Source organism: Tyto alba, unplaced genomic scaffold (assembly GCF_018691265.1).
Source record: "Tyto alba isolate M040663 unplaced genomic scaffold, T.alba_DEE_v4.0 Super-Scaffold_14, whole genome shotgun sequence".
Classification (NCBI taxonomy): domain Eukaryota; kingdom Metazoa; phylum Chordata; class Aves; order Strigiformes; family Tytonidae; genus Tyto; species Tyto alba.
Window position 1 is genome coordinate 25,155,864 of NW_024881276.1, and position 22,718 is coordinate 25,178,581.

The 22,718-nt window shown below is 42.0% G+C and overlaps 1 protein-coding gene across 2 annotated transcripts; it reads left to right on the forward strand.

The window, feature by feature from the left end:
* Window positions 1-25: 25 nt before the first annotated feature.
* On the forward strand, window positions 26-20,073 carry WDR4 (WD repeat domain 4). Of its 2 annotated transcripts, XM_042788441.1 has the most exons (11): window positions 26-177; window positions 776-838; window positions 1,581-1,727; window positions 3,930-4,086; window positions 4,653-4,765; window positions 6,917-6,977; window positions 8,312-8,410; window positions 14,214-14,278; window positions 15,808-15,991; window positions 16,895-16,964; window positions 19,541-20,073. In XM_042788441.1, the coding sequence occupies exons 1-11, from the start codon at window positions 41-43 to the stop codon at window positions 19,717-19,719; spliced, it is 1,275 nt and encodes a 424-aa protein (XP_042644375.1). In that variant the 5' UTR covers window positions 26-40; the 3' UTR covers window positions 19,720-20,073. The 2 variants fall into 2 exon arrangements, with proteins under 2 accessions (XP_042644375.1, XP_042644376.1); XM_042788442.1 differs by lacking the exon at window positions 776-838.
* Window positions 20,074-22,718: the final 2,645 nt, after the last annotated feature.

The window sequence follows — 22,718 nt, forward strand, 5'->3', positions numbered from 1 at the left end:
CCCGCGCCCGCCGTGGCGCGCACGTGCTCGGTGTTGACGCATGGAGGTTGACGGCGGCGGTGGCGGCGGCGGGCGCGGCCCCGGGGCCGGCGCGGGGCCGGCGCTGTCGCTCCGCGGGGCGCTGATGGCCGCCAGCGGCGGCAGCCGGCTCCTGGCGGCGCGGTACAGGGAGGCCGGGTCAGTGCCGGGCGGGCCGGGGCCGGGGCCGGGGCCGGGGCCCGGGGGCGGAGCGGCGGGGCCGTTTGCTGCTCGTCCCCTGCGGCCTCCGCGGGGAGAAGCGGGGGGGAGGCGAGCAGGAGGCGCTGCCTGCGCCCGTCTCGCGTGAGGGCCTGGCCTGGGCCTCGGGGCGCACCCGGCGTGCGGCTTTCTGTCGCTGAATATCGCTTCTAAGATTTTTTTTTTTTTTTTTTCAGTCTTGAGGGTTTTCTGGCACGACTGTGCACCGCCGGGTGCACGTCAGTGGTTACGTGAACAACTGGGGAAATGCTTTGAACAAATGAGTGTGACAAAAGTGAAATCTATGCAAAACACACGGTTACTTTGCGAACAGATGGCGATTTCTTTTGGGGCGTGTGTGTACAATCCAAGGTTTTAAGATCCTGCCGTATCTGTAGCGCTTTGGGAGCCCGTTTGCGAGGGGTGGGTCCTCAAGATAGGGCTCAGCTGCACAAGTAACCGCAAAATAATAGCGCGTTACAAAAGAATTGACCCTGTGCTGTTAAGCTCGTGGTTGTTCTAGTTCCAGTGTTTTTAGTCTGTTGGTTCTTGTTTGCAGTGATGATAGTCTCTTCGTGTTCGATTGCATCAATGCGGAGAAGAAGACCTTAGGAATTAAAGGGTGAGGAAAAACTGCTTAGGCAATCTGCTGTTTTCCCAGAGGGTGCATCTCCTCCTGAGATTATGTGGCAGTGAGGATAATAAAAGAAAGTCACAGGATGACTCCTTGATCAGGTGATGGCTGGGTTGATTTTGCTAAGTCTGATGGATATATATATATATAAATATATGTATCTTTTTGTTTCTGTTTCATCTCAGGGGGGAGACTGTACACCTCCTTTTTTAGAGAGGCACCAGTACTATAATCAGTGATTCTGTATGACTCTCCTCAGTAAATACTTTTATGGAAAAATGCTGCATTTTTTATTGGACCATCTAAGACAGTTAAAAACCCACACACAAACCAGTTACATAACTCCTTCTTCAGGTCTATTCTCTAAGTCATAAGATGTCAACCCCCCCAAAAAGTATTTTTCTGAGTTATTTCAACCACTGGACATTGTTTTACCTGTAGCCAGTTTTACTCTTTTCCCCTAAATTTGTATCAAGGTCTGCTAGCACAAACCCTAGTGATTTTGGATTTTTTTTAAGCAGGTGACGATACAGGCTGAGAACTATCAGTTTCCTTTTTCTTGGCTTTTTTTCTCTGCATTAGCATTCAAGTTTACTCAACATTTTAAGCACAAATAAAACTTCTGGCGTTGTACTATATTCTTCATGCTCCTCCTTGGTGCTGTGAGAATAATCTCAAGAATTTCACTAAGTCTCTGGTTGTAAACTGTTGTTCCCCTTCTTTCTGTTAGGCAGGATGGAAAAGCAACAGATAAAGGAAGTGATGACATCCTAGCTTTTGCCTTCTCCCCATCAGGAGATTATTTTGCTTTGACAGATGACAGCAAACGTCTGATTCTTTTCCGTACAAAGCCCTCCTGGGAATGTGTCAGCGTCAGGTAAGGAAGCAGGATATTGCATGTCACTTTGTTACGAAGTTATGGCTGACTAATTTAGAGTTATAAAATAGTAGTACTTGGAATGTTGTTGTTTTCTATCATGAAGCTTCCTTTTTTTTTTTTTTATTTTATTGTACTTGCTCAAACAAATTTAATGTTGGGAATTGAAAGATATTTGTCAAGAAGTGATGCATGGTATGTCCAACACCAAGAATGGGAGTGCAGATGTTTATATCATTGGCTAAGTAAAAGATAATCTAATTTCTTATTGCAAAAGACAATTAAGCATTGAAAATTTACCCAGTCCTAGTGAACACCGAGGTTGGGCCGGTAAGAGTGATACTGAGCAGTTTAGTGAGTGTACTGTCTGTCTCTGTTAATTTGGAGGAGCTGATGTTTTGGGGAGTTTGTGAACTCTCTTAAAAGCATGTCTTTTAGAGATGCTGCCAACTGCTTCCCTTCTGTATTACGGTCCTCTTGAGAAAACAATCTGTAGCTGTCCACCAGAGGTCCTCCAGTTACAAGTTTTCCACTGCTGCTTGTGACAATTGTCCGTAAAAAAGGACCATGAAGGACTTCCTGAGAAAGTACCTCAGCATGTGATGTCTCTGCTCTTGGTGGTTTCTGACAAATGTGAGGCCCTGGTTGCAAAAAGAAAAATGGAGTCTCTGTCAGCTTGGCCGTGTGTGTAGGGTATATGATGGACCTTTCGTGGGTTAACCAATGTTGTAGTGAGTAAGTAATCACTGACAAAACCAGAAATGGCAAATTCTGTTCATTCTGTATTCTGTCTTCCCTGCTGCCTTGCCCTGTATATCTTGCCTGTAGTATGCCACTGGATATTTGTTTGATGTTTCAGTTTTCTGCTAGAAGATCAACTAGGACCACAGCTGGATTTTTTGGGAACATCGCTATCTCCTGTTAAGAAACTGGGAATACAAGCAAAAGGGTCTCTGCCTGAAAAAAAGAATGCCAAAGTTGAGCTGTGTAACTTGCATCAGTGTTTTGTGGCAAGCTGTATAAAAGGTTTCACATGGTGCTAGCTTTTGTAGTCAGCTCATTTCATACAAGGGGAACTTTTGAATCTTTGTGTTTAAGATCAAAGGCAGTACAGTTAACTTGGAGCAAACTTTTTCTTGTTGGCAAGGTAAACCTGTTTTGAAACCACTGCCTGAACCTGTAATGTGTTAGTAGGCATTCTTGTCCTATACATTTTCCCATTGTTATGGTGTTCCTTTAAACAGTCACTAAAAAGTATTACAATTTCTGTTTTCCTACCTGAAGTACAGTATATTGTTCTTTTGCCTCCAGATGGTTACCGAATTTCAGAGTAGGTGAACAGAAATGTCCATTCCCTATGATGCCCAGTGTCCACAGTCCTATGTTAACACACAGGACATAGAGGGGTTTGGAAAAGATGTATTATGGAAAGAAAAGAATAACAGTAATAACAGTAGGTGGTACATTGCAGAAGCATTCTCCAGACTAAGTGATTAAACCTTTTAAAAAACTTGTTTTCTGACTTATATTGTCCTTATGTTTATCTGAAAAGTTGTAAGAAAACTGTTAACTGCTACACTGGCAACTGGAACTATAATATACTGGCAGATGATGAGGGAAAGTCAGAGTTCAAGATCAGGGCTTTGCCTGGACAAGGTACCCTGAGACTGTGGCACTCTTGACTCTGGATGTGAGGAGGAAGAGTCCTTGAGGCTCGTAAAGAAGGACTTCCTTTTACAGTGTGACGTGGCAACTGAAGGAGTTTCAACACAGTTTTTATCTCTGTTGCTGCAAAGGACTCCTAGTAAAACTAGGAGAACTCCTACTTTGTCTTCTCTTTTCTATGTGTTTAACTTATATTTTTATTATGGAGAGTGCAAGAAAGTCTGTCGTCTTTCGAGTACTGGCAGGCTGCCTAGGCAAAATGCTCAGTTGAGAAAGCACCTAAGCAAAACGCAGGCATGCAGCTGTAATGGTCTCTTTTTTTCCTCCCATCCCCCTAGGTGTTTGCTATTTCATAGGTCTCAAAAGTTGTATTTTGGCCCCAGACCCTCCCTTCACATTATTCTCACTGCTGCCATTTCAGGAATGTTGCATCTGAGTGCTTTTTGTCTGGTCTCTTGGTCTGTTTAACTGGGTCTGAATCCAGACTTGCTGAAGCTGCCATCCATAGCTCTTCAAGCTGTGCCATTTTCCTTTCAGGTTTGTGAACAGGAGATGCACTTCCCTGATTATTACAGCTACAGAGGATAAGATTCTGGTTGCAGACAAGTCTGGTGATGTCTATTCTTACTCAATAACAGAACCCCAATCAGAAGGAAAACTTGAGCTGGGTCACTTGTCTCTGCTGCTGGATGTGGTAAGTATGTGCCTGCATGTAGTTAGTGTACGAAACCTGCATCCTGCTTGTGTTTGGGTCTTTTACAGTTGCTCTTGTCCCAGATTTGGGACTTCTCTTTTATATAAATGAAGTATGCAATCTGGATTTATTCCTACTGAGTTTGTGTCTGCAGTGTTTGGTGATGAAACAAGCTTGCCAAAAGGCCTTCACATGACAGTCACAGAAGACTTGGTGATGGAATGTATATGGGAATTCACCCAGTCTGTCATGTCAGTTTTGCTCTTAACTGTGATGCTTCTTTCTTTTTAAGATGCAGTGGGACTTCTGCTGTACTGTTGAAGCTCTGTGGCTTTCACTGGACCCAGCAGGCAGTGTCACTTGTCTTATTGAGCAGGAAAGTTAGTGTCATAAAGATTTGTGCTTCCCTTATTGGTAGAAAAGCGTGGCTTATTGCTTGCACCTGCCATTCAGAGTCAGGAGAAACAGATAGTTTACTGTTTATCTTGTTTTTCTCCTGGTTAGGAAAAATTATATTGAAACAAACATTGAACTACTGGGCACTAAAACTCTCCCTTTACCAACAGGCACTGAGTCCTGATGACCAGTATATCCTGACTGCAGACCGAGATGAGAAGATCAGAGTCAGCTTGGCAAAGGCTCCTCATTACATTGTATCCTACTGTCTGGGACACAAAGAGTAAGTTTGTTGTGTGCAGAAGTTATTGTGTGCAGCTTTTCAGTATGCCTCAATGGATGAAATGATTGTCTCCTCAAATCATATTAAACAACATCTAGGGATATGTTTAGAATCACAGAATCATGGAATGGTTTGTGTCAGGAGGGACCTTTAAAAGTCATCTAGTCCAACTCTCCTGCAATGATCAGGGACATCTTCAACTCAATCAGGTTGCTCAGAGCCTCATCCAACCTGACCTTGAATGTTTCCAGGGATGGGGCACCTACCACCTCTGGGCAACCCATTCCCCAAGTGAAGGTCTGTCTAGTTACAGTGGAAGGCAGCAGAGCAATCTGCTAGCTGTACCAATGTGACTCAGATGTGCTCTCACTTAATGGAAGACCATTAGTTCTTTTGATGTAGGAATAGGAGTTACCTTCTAGTCAGTTTATCAGGACTTCCTTTTCAGCCTACAGGAGGGACTGTACTTTCCTTTTTCTTCTCAGTAGTCCTTTCCCATGAGGAAGACTCAAATAGCAAACAGTCTTTTAAAAGATGTTTCCCTCTACATTTTGCTGCTTAAAATGACTCAGTTGTGATATTTTCAAAGTCTCTTGAGTTTGCTTTTTTGTTGTCAGTTGCTACGGTTTTTGAGCAGGGTAAGGGGATTATGCAGGTTTTTTTGTGTGGCCACTACTACATTTTGAAGTTCACAGCGAAAAGGTAGCAGAGAAGACGTGACTCTGCATAGGGCAGAGAACGCACACAATTCTGCTTGTCTGGCCACTGAGTTACTTGGGGATAACAACACGCTTCCAGGCACATTCTTCCATAAGATGATGCAACATGGTGCAGTGAGTTAAAGACAGTATGACTGGGCAACTTGGGATACACATAGCAACCTGTCTAAACTCACCCAACAAGAGCACTTAGGACACAGATTCACTTGGAGAGTCAATCTGATTTTAATAACATAATTTGGTAGTCTAACCTGTGCAGAATTGGCATAGTATAAAAGCAAGAGATTACTCATGTTAAAGATCTAAGTAGTCTTTGATCAGGTTGGTTTCTATAGCATATTTACAGAGCCACGTCTGATGTTTCCAGCTACTATGTACACAGTTGTACTTTTTAATGAATAGAACTTGATGGTCAGAAAGATACTTTTAAACAAGGACTGTTGTGTATGCAGAGTTTGTTAGTGGCTGCAGAGTGGAAAGGTACTCCGTGGAAATTGATTTAAATGTATTTAAAAATTCAATATTTAAATTAGAAACGAATAAGCAAAGGATTACATAAAGCAGCTGTAATTGTCTTGTTTCATGCTCCTGGGCTTTCTTCTGTCAGTGGGGTGCATGGTGATTCTTGATGGATCTGTTATGCCTGCATGCACCTGCCGTTACTGCTTTGTCATAAAAGTTTGTACTACAGTGACCAAATTTCTTCCTTCTATTTTTTTTTTCTTTCTTAAATCACCTTAAACTTATGCCCGTTTTCAAAAGCAAGACTGTCCCACTCAGGTAACGTTCTGCTCAAGTCACTACATCTTAAGTTGCTGAGCTCTAAGATACTAACAAACTCCAAGAGTTCAGGTCCTTGTTACTCAGCGAAGACAAGTCATGGTAGAGATATCAGTATTACATACTTCTGAAAAACAAGGTTTCTGGCTGAATGTAGACACTGATGGTAAATTGCCACATGCTTGTTTGAAAATTTTGTAAAGGTTGCTTTTGAATGATCTCCAACTGTGATGGGAGAGATTTGGTACTCTGAAAGCTGAGTCATCACTGCTGTGTTTTAAAAGCATCTTATGATTCATCTTTTTAATGTGCACTGTGAATTGAGAAGGGGAAACATGCTACTTGGGTAAATCTGTCTCCATTGGTATTTTTTGGTCTAAATGGCAGTGTTCACAGTCAGGAGGAAGTCAGCAGAATTCCTTGAGTGCAGAAGGGGAAATATATTTTTTTCTGTTAAGTAGAAGGTCAGTAGTTTGTGTAATATATATACTCTATTAAGTACTGTAGACATATTTTTTCTTCTAATTGGCTTGATGTGGAGAATCTGTTTATTATAAGATTCTCTTTAAAATCAATGTTTTTTTTTTACTGTGTGCATTTAAAGACCAGACCATCATGCAACAGAGTTCAACTTTTACTACTTTCCCTTCAGGTTTGTAAGCAAAATACTTGTAATACCCAACCATCCTGATCTGCTGTTGTCAGCTTCTGGGGTATGTATTGCAATTTCTTCAAAAAAGTATTTTTCTTGAAAACTAGGCTTTAAAATCATTGTTCACTTGTGTTTCCCCCAAGTTCCTTGGGTTACTTGGAATAATCTCTAGTGGTTTTCAACATACCCTCTCTCTCTCTCTCCCTTCTTCCACTGCTTTCTCAGCTTTCTGTGCAGTGTTCAGCCACTCTATTGCTAGATCATTTAAGAGCCATTGCCTGTGTTCATAGCAAGGCTCGCTTCTTACTAAGATCTTTGGGATGGAGAAATCACAAAGTCTTCAGTATTTCTTCATCATTAACTCTTGCTTTGTAGCACAAACTGTCATTGTTGGACTATTATTTTGAAGCAAATTAGTATCATGCCACCTTGCCAAGATAATGAATATCTTGAGAATGAATGGCCTTAGAATCACAGGGTTTTTTAGAGCTTTTAAGATGACAAAACTGTTCCCTCCACACCCTTCCACTTGCTTTCTCCTGTGAGACTTGTTCTGAATTATGCCCTTGTCTCTATGTCCTCACAGTACGTCCAGTGCATGTTGTGTAGAAATTGCAGTGCAGTGCTACACAATGCTTGGATGAGGGACTGAAGAAGTGTGTTCCCTCCTTTCCCTGCCCCCAACCCTTTTCTTCAGTTGATGGCATCCTGCTGTCATGCCAGACCTGTACAGAGTGAGTAGGTGGAGTTGGTCTAAAAGAAGGGAAGCAATGTTCTTTGTTTCTCAGACTACCAAAACTGCATAGGAAACAAATAATGTTTTCTGTGAAGATCATAGTAATTCTTAGCATTTGGTTTCAGCTGCTCTCCTTGCTTCCCTAAGGCTCTTGTCTCTTGTTCCTCTAATTCTTTAAGCAACTCTAGTGTTAGTGCTGTGTGCGGGTGTATTTCATTCCTAGCAAATGCTCTTTGATGACTCTGTTTTTCCAGAGGGGTGTTTAGCTTCTCTCCAGGAGGTTACTAAATCAAATGAGAATTTGGATGGTAACAAGAGTAGGGGTGGAGAAGGGCAACCTGAAAGAATTTCCATTAAAATGCTGAGCATGTGTATTACTGTGCTGTTTGAGAACAACTTGAAATGCGCTCCTCTGGCTACCCAATTTCCACTTCAAAAGGAGAATTAAAGTTAGCATGATTGAATAATTAAGAATGGAGGGGAGAAATTATGTTAATTAAAATGCTCTATCTGCAATTTGAGGTCTTAACTAAGTGACTATTTAGCAGCTTCTGTGGGAAGCTCTTCAGGGAAATAGGATTTAGCCGAAGGCTACAAATGGCCTCTCATTACCTGAGATGCTGTTAGTAATAGACCTATGTCTGCTTCCATCTGTCTAGGACTCAACTCTGAGACTTTGGGAGTACAAAAGTGGGGAAGAAGTATACTGCTGTCACCTAAGTAACATCTGTGAGCCTGAGACAGCCAAAACTGACCAGGTACGTGTTAGTGCTTTTGCTGTTCTCCTGATCTTTGTGACTCCCAAACGTATTTGTTGCGTTTTGTTAGGAGTACCTCTCTTCTGTCGGTGAGTCTGGAAGTTACGTGAGACCTAGAAACTGTTTTAATAGCCTGGGATTTCAGGAGAGAAAGAAAGTGCCTGAAATCCATTCCCGTGTCCTGTATACATTTCTAAAAAGTGCCATGCAGTGACCAGAAGAACCCCTTTGTAATTCTTCCCAAATACAAGTTCTGCATACTGGACAAAGCCTTCACTTGCAAGTTTTTCCAAAAGTCTCTTAGCCAGAAAGTATCTTGTGACATGGGAAAGATCTAAAACTTCACCTGTTTTTTAAAATACTTAGAATTTCAAGTGTTAAAGTTGCAACTTATCTGAGCAAAAAGAAGCTTTGTACCATTTGTAACCAGTCACCTGCAGTAGTACTGCCCTGTCAAGTCAAAGCGGTGAGCTTGTTCCTTTGGGTGGTTCTGAGGCTGGGCAGTGTCCAAAATTAAAATGTGTGAGTCCTGTGTGAAAATTGAATACTCCAGGAGGTCTCCTTATCTCGCAGCCTGTACACAAGTGGTGTCATACATACGTGTTTGGGGTGTTACTGTGATTTGGGATGCTAATCTGATGTGAAGAGTGGTTCTGGTAGTACTTGATTTCTGGTTTTATTCTTTTGTGTCACGTGAATTCACATATGACCTAATAGCAGTGAAACAGCACTTGTTCTTGTCCCTGCTGTGTACATCATAGTAAGACAGCTGCTAATGTGTTGGGTCGTTTAAGAGTTGTTCATCTTGCCAGCCATCCTGCTGGGTGTGTTTTTCATGTGAATCTCTAAAAACACTTCTTTCTCTGAAGACCACAGCTGTCTCCTAGTTGTTAGGCGACTGGGAAGCCTGTAGCAATGCATGGCTCTTCAGGCAAATCCACTGTGGAATTCATATCCAGGCTGAAATGGGATTGAAAAGTTCTGTCTTTCCTTTCTTGGGCTTTTTTTGTGGTTTTGGTTAGTTGAAGTGTGCTGTGCTCGGCCTCTCCCAGCAGTCAGGAGCCATTCCTGGGGATCTCAGAGATTCTTTGCTGTCCATGTAGGTCTGGCCTGATCTTGTTAGTGGGGTTCCCAATTACTGAACTGGGAGCACATGGAAGGATCAAACTACTAGGGACAGCCCTGACAATTCAAGGTTTTTTTTCTGTGCAGAAGACATCAGCAAGTTGTTCTTTGTGTTGGAGTAATAATGTGCAGCTTTGTGCCTGTACCTAAGCCCAGCAAGGCAGCCACTTGCACATAGCATTCAAAGGTTAGATACTGGAAGTCTTGGTTTTGGCCTACCAGGAATTCAGCAGGAATTTGGTTAGCAGGAATGCAGGGTATACTGTATGGAAAATTTAACCTGCTCCTGAACTTGAAAGTATACTTTAAAGCACACCTGAGCCAGAGACCTCTCATACACATTCACAAGATCTCTGACTCATTTCAGCTTGAGTCTAGTGCTTGAAATCTTTGAAGTAGCTATTGCTGCTTTTTTTTTCCACAAGCTCAAAAACGGTGTACCAAATTAGGTGACAGGCCTATCTAGCTGGTATCTTCTTATAGTCTGGATGCAGCAGGATTTGAGTGAGGAAGGGAGAATTAAGATTGAGGCAAACCTACAAAATTACTTTACCATGAGTAGCCTTCTGGAAATAAGTGGCTTGGGGAGTTTCAAAGCCAAAGTGTTTTATCTTTGTGTTTAGAAGTAGCTAATGAGAGTGCTTTGTTGAAACAACATGGTTTGATAGCCATCAAATCCATGTCTGCAGTAATGTTGCAAGGCATTTCTCTTGGAGGGAAGAATGGTTTTATTTTAAAATACTATGCCTTCTAGCTTTATTGGATCACTGAGGACTAGTAAACTACCAGCTCTGAAGTGGGGAATCCCATTATTAATTTTAAAAGTGATACCTGTTGCTTATATTGGCTTAGCATTTAGTAAGGTAGTTTGCATGTAAGTTAATGGTGCTCGATGTTACACTGAATACTAACTATTGCTTACAAACAAGTTTATCCAAAAATAGTATTAAACTATATAATAAACCTCGAACGTAGTTTTGGATAAACTAACAAATGTTAGAGGAAAAAAACTCAGCAGGAACTGATTTAAAAAATAATCTCCAACTCTCTTGGGATGTTTTTGAAGGCTTTTGAATGCAGTTTAGTAATCCTTGCCTTGTCTCCTAACACACCTGATAAAGACCCTTCCAGAGGATACCCTATGCTGATGAAGTCTCTCTCGAGAAAGTTGAGGCGCCCTTTGACTGAGAAGTCTCTGCTCAGCTTCTTAACCTCAGTGTGAGTAAGCAATGACAGACAGGGAAACCCCATAAGCTGTGGGTTAATAAATATAACACAGCAGTTAATAAACTGTATTTCTGCAGCATTTTGCAGTTCTATCCGCTGTGATATGTGTCTCCTAACGAGATGGTCTTGCAAGCCTCAGGGTGGCCCGTTCCTTCAATCTGTGAAATTCTGCTTACTGCCCACTCTTACAGGTGTTCAAAAATCTGTCTCTGGTAACACTAAATTTGCATGATGCTTGAGGGGTGCAGAAGACTCAGTTGACTTCCAAAGTTTGGACACACTTGAAACAGTGATCAGGCAGTGTCCCAGTGATTGCAGACAGATAAATGGCATATTTGAACCATAATGTGGTGCATTGCCACCTTTGTGCTCTATTGCTACACAGCTGTCAATATGTACTTCTTTCAGAACAATTACTGTCTTGATGTCCAGCAGGACACAGGAGATTTGTGTTTTGCTGGCAGCATAGTGCTAGAAATGCCAGAGGTTATGCCTGGTGGTAGTATTTAGTCATGCTGTGCATCCAGCTGTATTGTAGATCATCTTCACAACCAGTGTGACATCTATAGTGTGAATTTAAAGGAACAATCTCTTGAGTCAGCACTTTGTAGGTTGTAACTAGCATGCTGTTTGCAAATGACTGGCAACCAAAGATCAGATGGGAATATTTTCTTCTCTTTCACATTGCATTTCATTTTTACTATTGATAACCACTGTGAATGCACTGAAGCTTGAAACACAGCTTGAAACACCATGATAATGGAATCATCAGTAATGGTGGGTCATGTGAGCACATAAATGTGGGCTTATTTTGCTTGGCAGATGATGAATATATGTCTGTTTTGGGAATGTAGGAGTGTTTTTGAGCAGCGTAGCATTGGTTTCAGCTGATGGGTTGCAGATCCTCAGTTAATTTTCCCACTAGAATGGGAGTAATTCTCTAATTTTGTAGTGCTATATAAATATTTTTCCTGCTTCAGAGCTTTCACCTCATCTGATCCTCCTGACAGCAAAAGCTTCTTTGAAGTCCAGAATGTGAATTGTACGACTCTACCCCAGTGCTCCAGTACATGAATTTTTCATAGGGTCACCTCTTCTCACAGATGACATCAAAAGTTAATTTTAAGGTGTTGTCAGGCTGATAACAGTGTCATATAAATGCTGAATAAGTTCAGAGAGTATCGAGTGAACATCTGTTTATCACAGACTGCTCTTGTAGCTGCTCTTTGAGTGATTTCTTAGGCTTGTCCTTGAACAAGATACTACTCTGAGGCTTGCATTCACTTTGCCAATTGTTCGGTTACCCACACATGGAAAGGAAAGAGCTTGCAAAGAAGTTGCATTTTCTTGTCTCTGTCCAGCTGGGAATAACAGTTGGTTCAAATAAAAAACGCCTCCTCCTCCCTCCCCCAGTGAGGGTGGGAGAGAGCTGCTGCATACTTCAAGTTCACAGAACCCTTTGTCTCTCTGACAAAGCACTCAGCTGTGTAGGTGGGCGCTTCCATCGCTGCACTTGCCCTGCATGTTTGTCATGAGACAGGCAGAGTGGCAGAGCTTTGTTATTAGAAACAAATACCCCAGGTTTGGGGTTTTGTAATATATATAAATATCTATCTGGCTTGGCTTGTTCCTTTAAATGTCTAAGGAACCGCACTGGTGGTTTGCAATGGGAGCTGTCGGTTCTCCAAAGCTGGTGTAAATGGCTCCATACTGCAATAACTACATTTAGACATACTGGCTACAGAGAACTGTTCTGACTCAGCCCACTTATCCTACCCAGTATTTGGAACCGTAAGCATTTTTTATGTCCATCTGAAACAAGGGTCCTGCATCCCAGTGCTAGATACGGGCTAACACCTTAGAATTTCTGCAGAGTAGCAAGAGATTAATCCCATCTGTTCCCAATAGCTCTGAAACATAAAATCCTTTTGATAATGTATTTTATAAAGTGCTCCTCTTCAGTCCAAACAGGCAGTTAAGTACGTGAATGAAAAATATGTGCATGCTGTTGTTGTTGCTTCCCCGCCATGAGATGGTTTTACACAATGCATTTTATTTTTTTTTTCTCATGTGCTGGAGATCCACTGTGTAACCCTGATTTTCAGATATATTTATAGCATTAATTAACTCTCTTTCCCACAGTTGGTTTATCTTTTAGTAGTTGCATCATGTACTGTTGACAAAACAGCTTCTGATATTAAACTTGCTGACTTCAATGTTTGGAAGCTGTACAGCTTGTTTTGCTTTCCTACATTGATTGCAAAATTCCAAAACAAGCTCCCTGACAATGCCTATACATCAGCTGGTAGCTCAAAGGGTAAAATCCTGTGGTTACTCCCAAATTCAGCTTACCTTGGTGAACCAGAGGTTCTGTCTAGTGACCAGTGTCGTGTTAGAGAAAAAGGTGGAGGCTGGAAAAAGGGTGTAAAAGGAAAGAGGACTTGACACTCTGCTGGCAGAATTCAGATGCATCCTCAAGAAGATGTATTTTCCCTGCCCTAAAGGGAGTAACTCACTACTTCTATAGTAGGAAGGTTTTATTAATCAGAAGTGCTGGTGTTACTGCTACTCGTAAAATATACTTGAGAACCAGCCTTTTGCCTTTGCAGTTTCATCTTTCCCATTATATAACAGATACTTTTGAAAAAGCACCCTCAGGCATCTTCTTGCAGTTTCTCTGCTCCTCCCAAGTTCTTATTTCCCACTCAAGGAACCTCAAATCAGTTGTTACAGATTTCAAGTAGTATGGTTTGTGCAGCAAAGGTATTTTTCTGATTCTCTCTCGGATAAAACTATGTATCTTCTAAATTAGGAGTGTGGTGTGGGGTTGTTTGTTGTTGTTGAGTGTGGGTTGGGTTTTATTTGTTTGTTTGGGTTTGTTTGTTTGCTTTAATGAGGAAAGTGACCTCAGGCTATTTCCTGTTCTTCATAACACATTTTCTGCTAAGCGGTATAGCTTCACCCAGACACAGGTTGAAAACAGAGACAATGCATCAAGGATATTAGCCATGCATCACCATCTTCTTTTTTTAAAAAACATAACAGCAGCTAATGGCTTGTGTTTATAATCTCTAAGACGCTAGTGTGATATCTTGACTGAGCAGGCTTAATGTTGATATTTTTGCCACTGGCATTGCAGAAGAGAATGTTTGAAAGTGGTATACTTTTCCTTCATCTGTTAGTTTGTCTATTAAGGATAGTTCACTAAAACCTTTACATTTGATCTCTGTTTGGATGACTGTGAAGGGAGAAGTGTGGAAAACTTCATAAAACATCAAACACTGGTACAAAAATATACTTGACTGCAGTTTAAAGGCAATTACATTGCTTGACTTGCTGTCAATTAAGACATCCACTGAATTTTGCAGGCTAAGATGTGAAATGGAATGTGAATTTTCTGCCCATAAATGGTCTTATCTTACAAGGTTTTTTCTTTTTCTTTTCCTGTTAGAAATACCCTGTGTCAAGAATAACCTACTGCTGTCAAGGTGGTTATGTGGCCATTCTGTGTGACTGGTAAGGATAAATGGAATAATGGTTAAAGTCATCACAGCTCCTGCAAAGGCAAGAGCAGCTTTCCCTGTTGGCTGTCCTAACTTTCCCCTAGCCTGAAGTACTTGGTACTGTGGCTCTCCGAGTGTCCCAGGCATGCCCATGGCCTCGCAGGGAGCCTCCGAGTCCTGATTGCACTTGGTCTGAGCAGAGAGTGTGAGGGTTACCTGGCTTAGTTAAGCTTTGCAGAACTTGTGATGCCTTTCCCTCATGGAAGGAAACACAAGGCTAGGATGTGCGAGAGCTCTGTGTGATGCTCAGGATGTCTCTCTAGGTCGCTGCACCTGACCTGTCTGTTATGGGCCCTGTTTTGCTCAGGGTGCTGTGGCAACGGAGCAACCAAACTTGCCTTACTGTATTTTGCTCCTGTTAATGGTTTCAGCTGTTCTGTTTAAAACCACAGCGTTGCTTCAGTTTAAAACTGAAGAGGCTGCGTTGACTTTTGGCTTCAAATGTATGTGTTTGCATAAGGAGAGAGCACTCAGGAGCTGAAGGGCCCAAGTGCTGAGGAACCTTACAGGTCCGACCGGCAGGGGAATGTCTTGCAGGGATGGACGAGCCCTCTTCCCCTCTCATTCCACAGCACAGTTCTTCCTGACAAAAGCTTGCCAGCAGAACAGGGGGAGATGGCCAGAGCTGCCTGTATGGTGAAATTGGCAACCTGTCCCCACAGTGGACTTGCTTTCTGCCAGAGCCAGGAGCCTTAGCTGCTGCCAGTCACAGCTTCTGCATGGGCATCCAAACCGGCCCTGGGAGGGGAAGCCCTGTCAGCCAAAGGCTGTGCCCAGGTCACTAAGCCCAGGGGCAGCGCTGTGCTCTGCATCAGGCTTTTATTTCCAGCTCCACAGCCCAGTGCTTCTGAACGGTGCCGTCATGTGGACCTGGTAGGTGGCTCAGGAGACAGCCGAGGTGCCCTGCCTGGCACAGCGGGGACCTGTCCGGGAGGGCTTAGCCAGCTCTGCACGTAGAGGCTGCGGCTGTTGGGGGAGAGTGCTGATGGGAGAGGTGGAGATGAGTGCAGTGCCAGAGTCCTGTTCTTCAGCCGTGTCAGGGTTTTCTGTCCTCATTCCCTCCTCCTCGACATGTAATTCCTTTCCTGTTTTATTTTGACTGGTGCTCAGCTACATACTCCTTGAAGTGAAGCCCTGTAGGCCAGTGTGCTATGATGTAACACTCCTTATATAAATCTTAAGTAATCCGTATGAAATTCCCTTTACTACCTTTTAAAGAAAAGGCAGCATTGACTGCTTTTTTTTTTTTTTTTTTTTTTTTCATACACCACTTGAAAAGCCATTTGACGTGTTAGGTATTTACAGCTTCTGCCTCAGATCATGTAAGGAAACTGCAGTTGAAGTGCTAGGGTATTTTTAGCAATTTCTAATGACTTTGCTTTGCCTCTGTTTGGAATTAGAGTGGGTGTTCATAGTTTGCTGTACAAGTGATGGCTGTAGGTGGATTTGGTAATAACGGTAATTAAGTTTTTCCTCTCAAAGTATTCCCACAGTCTACATCTTACAGCTTGATGCCACTGCCCAGCAGCTAATTTACAGACAGCAAATCTCTTTGAAACATAAAGTTTGGGACATTGCCTTTGACGAAACGGGAGATCTATGGATTTTGGAGGAAGACAGTGAAGCTCCTCTTCAATTGTACAGACCATGTGATGGACAGTGGAAGGTAGATACTTTTGTTATGTTAACATCCTGAATGTTTTGTGTTGTCTTGAGGCCATTACAAAAATGGAGTAAAGTATGTTTGATGAAAGCTATATGGCACACTTCTCTATGTTTTGAGACTGTGTGAAAGTCATATATACACATCTCGTTCTACTTCTCTCACCTGTGTATAACACAAAGCTGCTGAGAGCTTGTTATGAATACCAGTCTCTGGTGAAACTAACGTCTGGTAAAGCTAATATCTGGTGCAGGGGATCAAGCAGAGTGGTTGTCAGCTGTTGCACTCAGTACTTTAAACCATTGCCTGTGCTTTCTGTGCGCTACACTTGATTATTTGAAAAAAAAAACCACAGAACAACAGAATTCCTATGTGGTTTGCTCAGGAATGCTTTCTACGCAGACCTCCCTGTGCCGGCCTCTGAGGGATCCTTTGGGGGACAAGGCATTCTGGAAGCATTAGGGGATTTTTCTTCATTGAGAACAGGGAGTCAGATTTGGGAGATGTGCTGTCAAGTTCTCTGTAATAGTATATTAAGCAATGGGAAACTCGCTTGTTATCCTTTTAAGTCCCCAGATAATTATGGTATAGTCGTGAAATGGTTTTAAATGGAACTTCTTTGACCCTTACATGTTCCTGGTGATATTCCTTTTCCTCACAGATTAGTAAGTGGGAATCCATTTTGTTTTCCTTCAAGCTGCAAAGCTTCCCTAGCAGAACACGTGATCTCTGGCTGGATTTCTGTAGCAGTCCTGGAAAAAGGAACCTAAAAGACATCATGGAGGGCTTATACTCACTGTCCTTTCACTGTACTCATCTGAGAGCTGTTGCATTTCTCAGTGTGCTGTGAAACATGAGATTGTTTATTATTCCGAAAATACCATGTAGTGTTCCTTCTTTTCCCAGCGTGTAACTGATGACAAAGGATTACAGAAGATGTCAAAATATCTTCAAGACAACTGGACAGTGTTTGAAGGTGAGACATTTGGCCTAAAGGCCCAGGAAATGCAATTTTTACAGCTAAAGCATAAGATTTAGGAGCAAAATCAGAGTTCAGGTCAGTTCAGCTGGCTGTTGAAGTCACTTAATCTTTCAGTTTTATCACCCCATCTGGTATGGAAGTTAGTGTAGGTCATGAAGTACATTCAGGTTAATGTTACCACAAAATGGTGTAGGTATTTAGAACTGAATTACAGCGTTATAACTGATTTACACAGATACCTTCTCACAGGGATGTATCAGAACACCCTATGACAGGGTTACTGGGGTCTGTCTTACTGCTGTGATATTGAATACTGTAGTTTGTCATCTTGTCTCTTACCTGGGAATGACACTCTTTCAGAAGTGCAGTGGAGACAGTAGGAATGGAGTAGCCACTGGAGGAGCAGCTTTGCTGTAAAGCTGGGCCATTTGGGTCCACCTTGGCAAGGCAGATTATGTGGAGCTTTCTGTGGCTGGAGGGTGTGACCCTGCATGGCATCATCAGTGGTGAAACTGATTGGTATCAGAGTTGATTCATTTTGTTCTTGATTTCTGCTCTACTTCCAGTCTCTGGAAGAAAAATAATACATGATTTACTAGTTCAGAAGCACCCCATGTTTCCAGGATTTTTTTGTATTTAAAAAACACCCAACTTCATTTAAAAGCTGAAATTATGGCAGCGATCGCTGCAGGATAAAGAAGGGTTGTTTCATATGCTAGTGGGTATCTCATTAGGTATTGAGAGTTGATTAATTCAAATCTGTCTCCTGCACTTTGCTGAGAGGCTGGGAACTTTCTTCCTTAAAAGGTGCTACTGTCCCCCCGGTCTCTTGATTTGTTCTTGGTGGTCATGCATAAAGGTAATTAACCCACATAGATGGAAGAGTTGCAGGAATGTGCAGTGTAATGTAAAGTCTCCTTCATATCTAGTATTGGATAGTTTAGAGGGTAGCTATGGTTAAGTTGGTCATTAAATTGTCATTAAGTTGGTACAGTCTTTGAAATCTAAAAGGAAGTCAAGTACTCCTTCAGAAGGGAGAGTGTGTGCATGGAGATGTTGCAGACTTGATAGTTATACCCTGGCAGATAATTAGAAGTATGAGTTCTGAGTGAAAATAAGCAACAGAGAAGTAAAAAGAGCAGGCAGGGGAAGAGGTTCTGAGCGTAATTAGCCAGCATAGCAAATTAGTGTGGTACACAGTAGCTGGATGCATCTGCAGCTGGGAAAGGAGTACTGCTCAGATGACAGGGTCTATTATTGTTAATTAGTAAGGGGAGGCTCACTTGATGAGCACTTATTCCAGGGCATAATTAGTGCTTGAAAAGGTAGTTACTTTTTTTACAAAAGGTGATCATTATATTGTTTAAACCCAGTCTTAATGCCTGCATATCATCCTTTTATAAACTTGTTTCCTCTGATTGATGATTCTGTAGGATTTAAGATGCATAGGTCAGTCTTGAAGTACACATTGAACTGCTTGCCATTCTGTTATAACTGATCTCAGAAAAAGGTAGAGCAAGATTTAGTGCAGACTGATGAAGTAGAGAGTAGCATGGATATTCAAACTGGCAGCATGCAATTTTTCCCAGGACCAAAGGCCAATAAATTGGTTACTACACGAGTGCAAGACCCTTGAAAGTAAAGGCATATGCTTTGCTGAGTGCTCGGGAGAGAATGTTGTTTTGTTTACGTACCAAGAAACAAGGGGATACTGTATGTACATTACTGTGGAACAGCACACTAGCTTCAGGACCAAACCCTAGCAAATACTGAACTTATTTGCATTTTCCCTTTAAGATCAAGAATTTTTGGAAGTGGGAAAAGTTAGGGATACAAAGAAAACTAGAGATAACTGGCTTTGTCAGGTACTACTCTAACAATCTTTAGAAATGTGGACCTAGCCAATTAGTCTTGTTCTGTATTCTCTACAGAACTGATCTGATAGAGGTTTTTTGGATAGTAGTTAATTCCCTGTTAAAGTTGTCTAAACTTAAAGTCTTGGAGATGATGTGATGAATCTTATGCTGAATTCACAGAAGGTGTAACAGAACCATTGGAGTGAATACTTAGAAATGTGTATGTGCTGTAGGGCATCACTTTGAAGTCTACTTCTCCGAGCATCTTTTAATTTAATACCCTAGGAGACAAGTCAGCTAAGGACAGTTAGGTAGCACATGCCCCTTGTGGTGCTTAAGTCTTGGGGAACAACTCCCAACAGGATGTCTAACAATAAGTGGTGACAGCGGTCATTTTAAAACAGGAGCCTTGAAATTCTGCAAGTGTCCAACATGTAAAGAGAGCTGTGTGCCCTCTTTGCTTGAATGTCAGGGGCTTGCCTCTGCAAATTTTTTAGCCTAAAAATGGAGGCCATGCTTGGCTGTGTGAATGCAGGACAGATACTTAAAACCACAAATCAGCCCTACGTAGTGAAAATGCTCATATTTGGTAAAGTGGACAGGACCACAGTAAATGAATTGAAGTACTACTGTCTAGAATTACAGTACAGGAAGTAATTAGTGAGACCGTTAAGGGAATTAATACTTGTCTTGTGTTGCTTTGCCCAATTGCAGGTTTTGTTGGTGCAGAGAGCCACTACAGCAGCCTCTACAAGGCTTCATTTGATAACATGGCTGCCTACCTACAGAAGAAAGAGGAAAGGTTACAGCAGCAGAAAAAGAAAAGGCAGGATATGCAACATGGTTCAAATGGACAAACAAAAAAGATGAAGACTGAAGAATCATCACTATGACACTGTTGTTAGCTTGTAACTTTTGCCTTGGTGGAAGGAGCTGATCTGACTGTAGACTGTTTTTAAATGTCAAATGAATTATGGAAGAAAACTGGTTTAAATTTTTGTTCGAATTCAGGTTTTTAGGTAGCCTGATATGAAAATATCCTGCTTGCAGCAGATAATGCATTTACAATATGCCTAAGCTTCTAGCGGCATACAGGTGTTAGCAGTTCAGTCCTAGGACTCTCTAATGCATGATATGTGAATATTGGAGATGGTATTTTCCTTGAAACAGGATTTTCTTTTTGCCTACTGTGTTCAGGCTTTCTTCTTCAGGTGGAAGAGCATGGATTAAAGTTGATGTGATTTGTTTGTTTGTTTGTTTTGTTGTTGTTTTTGTTTTGCTTTGCTTTGCTTTTAACTTTTTAAAAGTTTTTTTTTTAGTTAATATAACTAACTTACTGTACCTGCCTATGGGAAAGGGAATGTAGCAAAGTTCTTGCTGTGTATGAAAGGTTCTAGGTGAGACTTCGCCATCTCTATTTTTACCTTTTGCCTTCAGTTTATACAGTAGGGATTCTGCATAGCTTCTAATCCATTACTTCTCACCTGTGGCATATTTCTATAGGAAGAAGTGCAAAAATAGATTTTATACACTGGGAAGTAAAACGTGTCAGTCAACTTTGTTTTATTGGAAGATCCTTCTGTTGTAATATGATCCTAGTGTGTCTGTGCAAATGATGAGAGTGCCCTGTGTGCAAAACTTGGAGTGCACTGTGCTTCTTTCAACAAGAACTCTCATGTTGCCATTAGCCAAGAAATACATCTTTTTGAAGAGTTCAGTAAGAGCCTTATGGGATCACTTGTTGCTTCACCATGGGGCAGAAAATACATGTTCATCTACCAGATGGCATCATGTCTCTATGGAATATAATGTACTTCATAAAACCAGGTGTAGAAATGTACAATCCATTAAAAGTATTCAGGATTAGTCCATGGACCATGAATAGGTCTCTTTATATAGTTGTCCTCTTTAGAGTATCTGGACACTTAAAAATTTTGCACTCTAATTTTAGTTACACTGATGTGTAAGGCATTGTTGAGATGTAGCTTCTTTTGGAAATAGCAGGTATTCAGCAGTGAAGCAAACTTGTTGCTTATGTCTGCTCAGAATTGCAGTCCCAGAGGCCACGAGTCTTTCTCATGCTGTAGGATATCACATGGATTTTTATATTCCTTCTGTTTGGAGGTGCCTCCTCAAGCATTGAGCGTTGCCTGCATTAGTGCAGAACCAGTCCTTCATCTCCAGGGTCTGATTTCTTTTGGTGATGATTTCTAAGTAAAGAACCATGTCAGCGGTCTGTTTGAACAGAAATTATGAAGTGTCAAGAGTCGTATTGTCTGCTCTGGCTAAAAGGCTCAATTCTGGCAGGAGCTGCCTTGGCGCAAAAAAGATGTGAAGTAGTTTCTACTGTGTGTGCAGTTACATGATGTAAGAATGCACTGTCATATCTACAAAGATTATGGTCTTGTAGCAATTCAGCCCCTCTTTCTAATATCCACGTACTAGTGATCTGAAGCATCTTGAGTATCACCAAATAACTCGGGTGCTCCTGGATTACGCTGGGTCTTGGACAAAGAAGGTGATAGGTAGGTATGTTTGGGCTTGAGGAGTTTTACGCCCTCAGGTGCAGCAACCCTTTTATAAGAGAGTCTGCTGAGATAAACGCACCTGACTTTACATTACCTGGAGCAAACACTTTTGAGCTGATGTGTTTTGCTGTCTTTCAAGACAATGTGTGAACCACCAGGCTGTCCTGGTGGAGTGGCTTGCTGGCTCGGGGCAAGAGCTGGCCTAGCGTGGAGGGCCAACCCTAGGACAAGGTTACTGTCAGAGCACCCGAGTGCCTGAAGGTTCTTGTGCTACGTGGGGTCCTTGCCATTTCCTGGAAGCTGGCTTGGGTAATTTCTCAGTTTGGACTGTTGACTGGTGAGGATCACATTCTCATACACATGGTACTCTGCACAGTGAAGGTGGTGTCTGTCCTTAGCTACGCTGTACTAGAAGTAATTATGCAGTGCATCAATGTACATATGTGATGACACATAAACAGAGCAAATGCTTTCCTATATTTAGGTTGAGAATGTGGTAAGAGGCTTAAATGTAGAGCTCAAATGCAGATGTGAGGCCCAGCTGCTTGGTTTGCTGACAATTTATAGCCTCCCCTTCTCCAGTGGAAAATGTTGAATATCAGTAGTGGAGCTCTACAACAGGCAGGCAAATTTCCTGGTAGTTTGCCTACATCCCATGCTGACAAATGAGGACTAAGAAACCCCGTAATGTCAGTCTTCTGAGGGACAGTTGCATGTGTGAAATGCAAACCTTTGTATCTGGAGCAGTAAATACATCCGTACAGCACTGGTGATGCATATTTTTCTTGGTCCTCAAGAAAGGATGAAAAGTTGCCATCTGAAATGCTTGATATTGTGGGTAGGAATGGTGCCTTGGAGACTGAGATACCTGCTGTATGATGGTGGCTATCAAAACTTTGTAGTTCTTGCATTAATCTAAGTCAAGAAGGGGCTCTAGGGAAAGCAGTTGGGAAGGAAACTCCAGCCCCAGGGTATAGCTTTGTGATTGTTCAGGTATGGCGTTTGGTCATGAACAGATGCAGTAGTATGATCTTACCAGAAATGGACCAGTAGTTGCACTGCTTGTGAACAAAAAAGGACAAGAGGGAAATATTCCGACCAGTTGTTTTTTTTTCTAGCTGTTGGTGAAGAAACAATTCTTTCCCCAGCACGAAGCCTGCTGATACAAAGGAAACCGCAACATTTTTGAACAAATTTGAATCTGCAGCAGTAGTCTGTATTGGATCACTTCTGCAAGTCATGAGGTAATACTGTTTTTGAGGTGGTGGTGTGAGCTAAAGGTGGGTCTTTTTGTGTCATCAAACTATTATTGTAGCCAGGTCCTCTGAGATCATGAGAGCTGGTCCCAGGAATTGCTCAGATGC

What these genes read in the sequence shown, in the direction of transcription:
- WDR4 (XM_042788441.1), top strand. Translation starts at nt 41, where the DNA reads ATGGAGGTTGACGGCGGCGGTGGCGGCGGCGGGCGCGGCCCCGGGGCC. An exon ending in AAGACCTTAGGAATTAAAGG is followed by an intron (nt 839 to 1,580) that starts GTGAGGAAAAAC and finishes TCTTTCTGTTAG; the next exon opens with GCAGGATGGAAAAGCAACAG. An exon ending in TGTCTCTGCTGCTGGATGTG is followed by an intron (nt 4,087 to 4,652) that starts GTAAGTATGTGC and finishes CTTTACCAACAG; the next exon opens with GCACTGAGTCCTGATGACCA.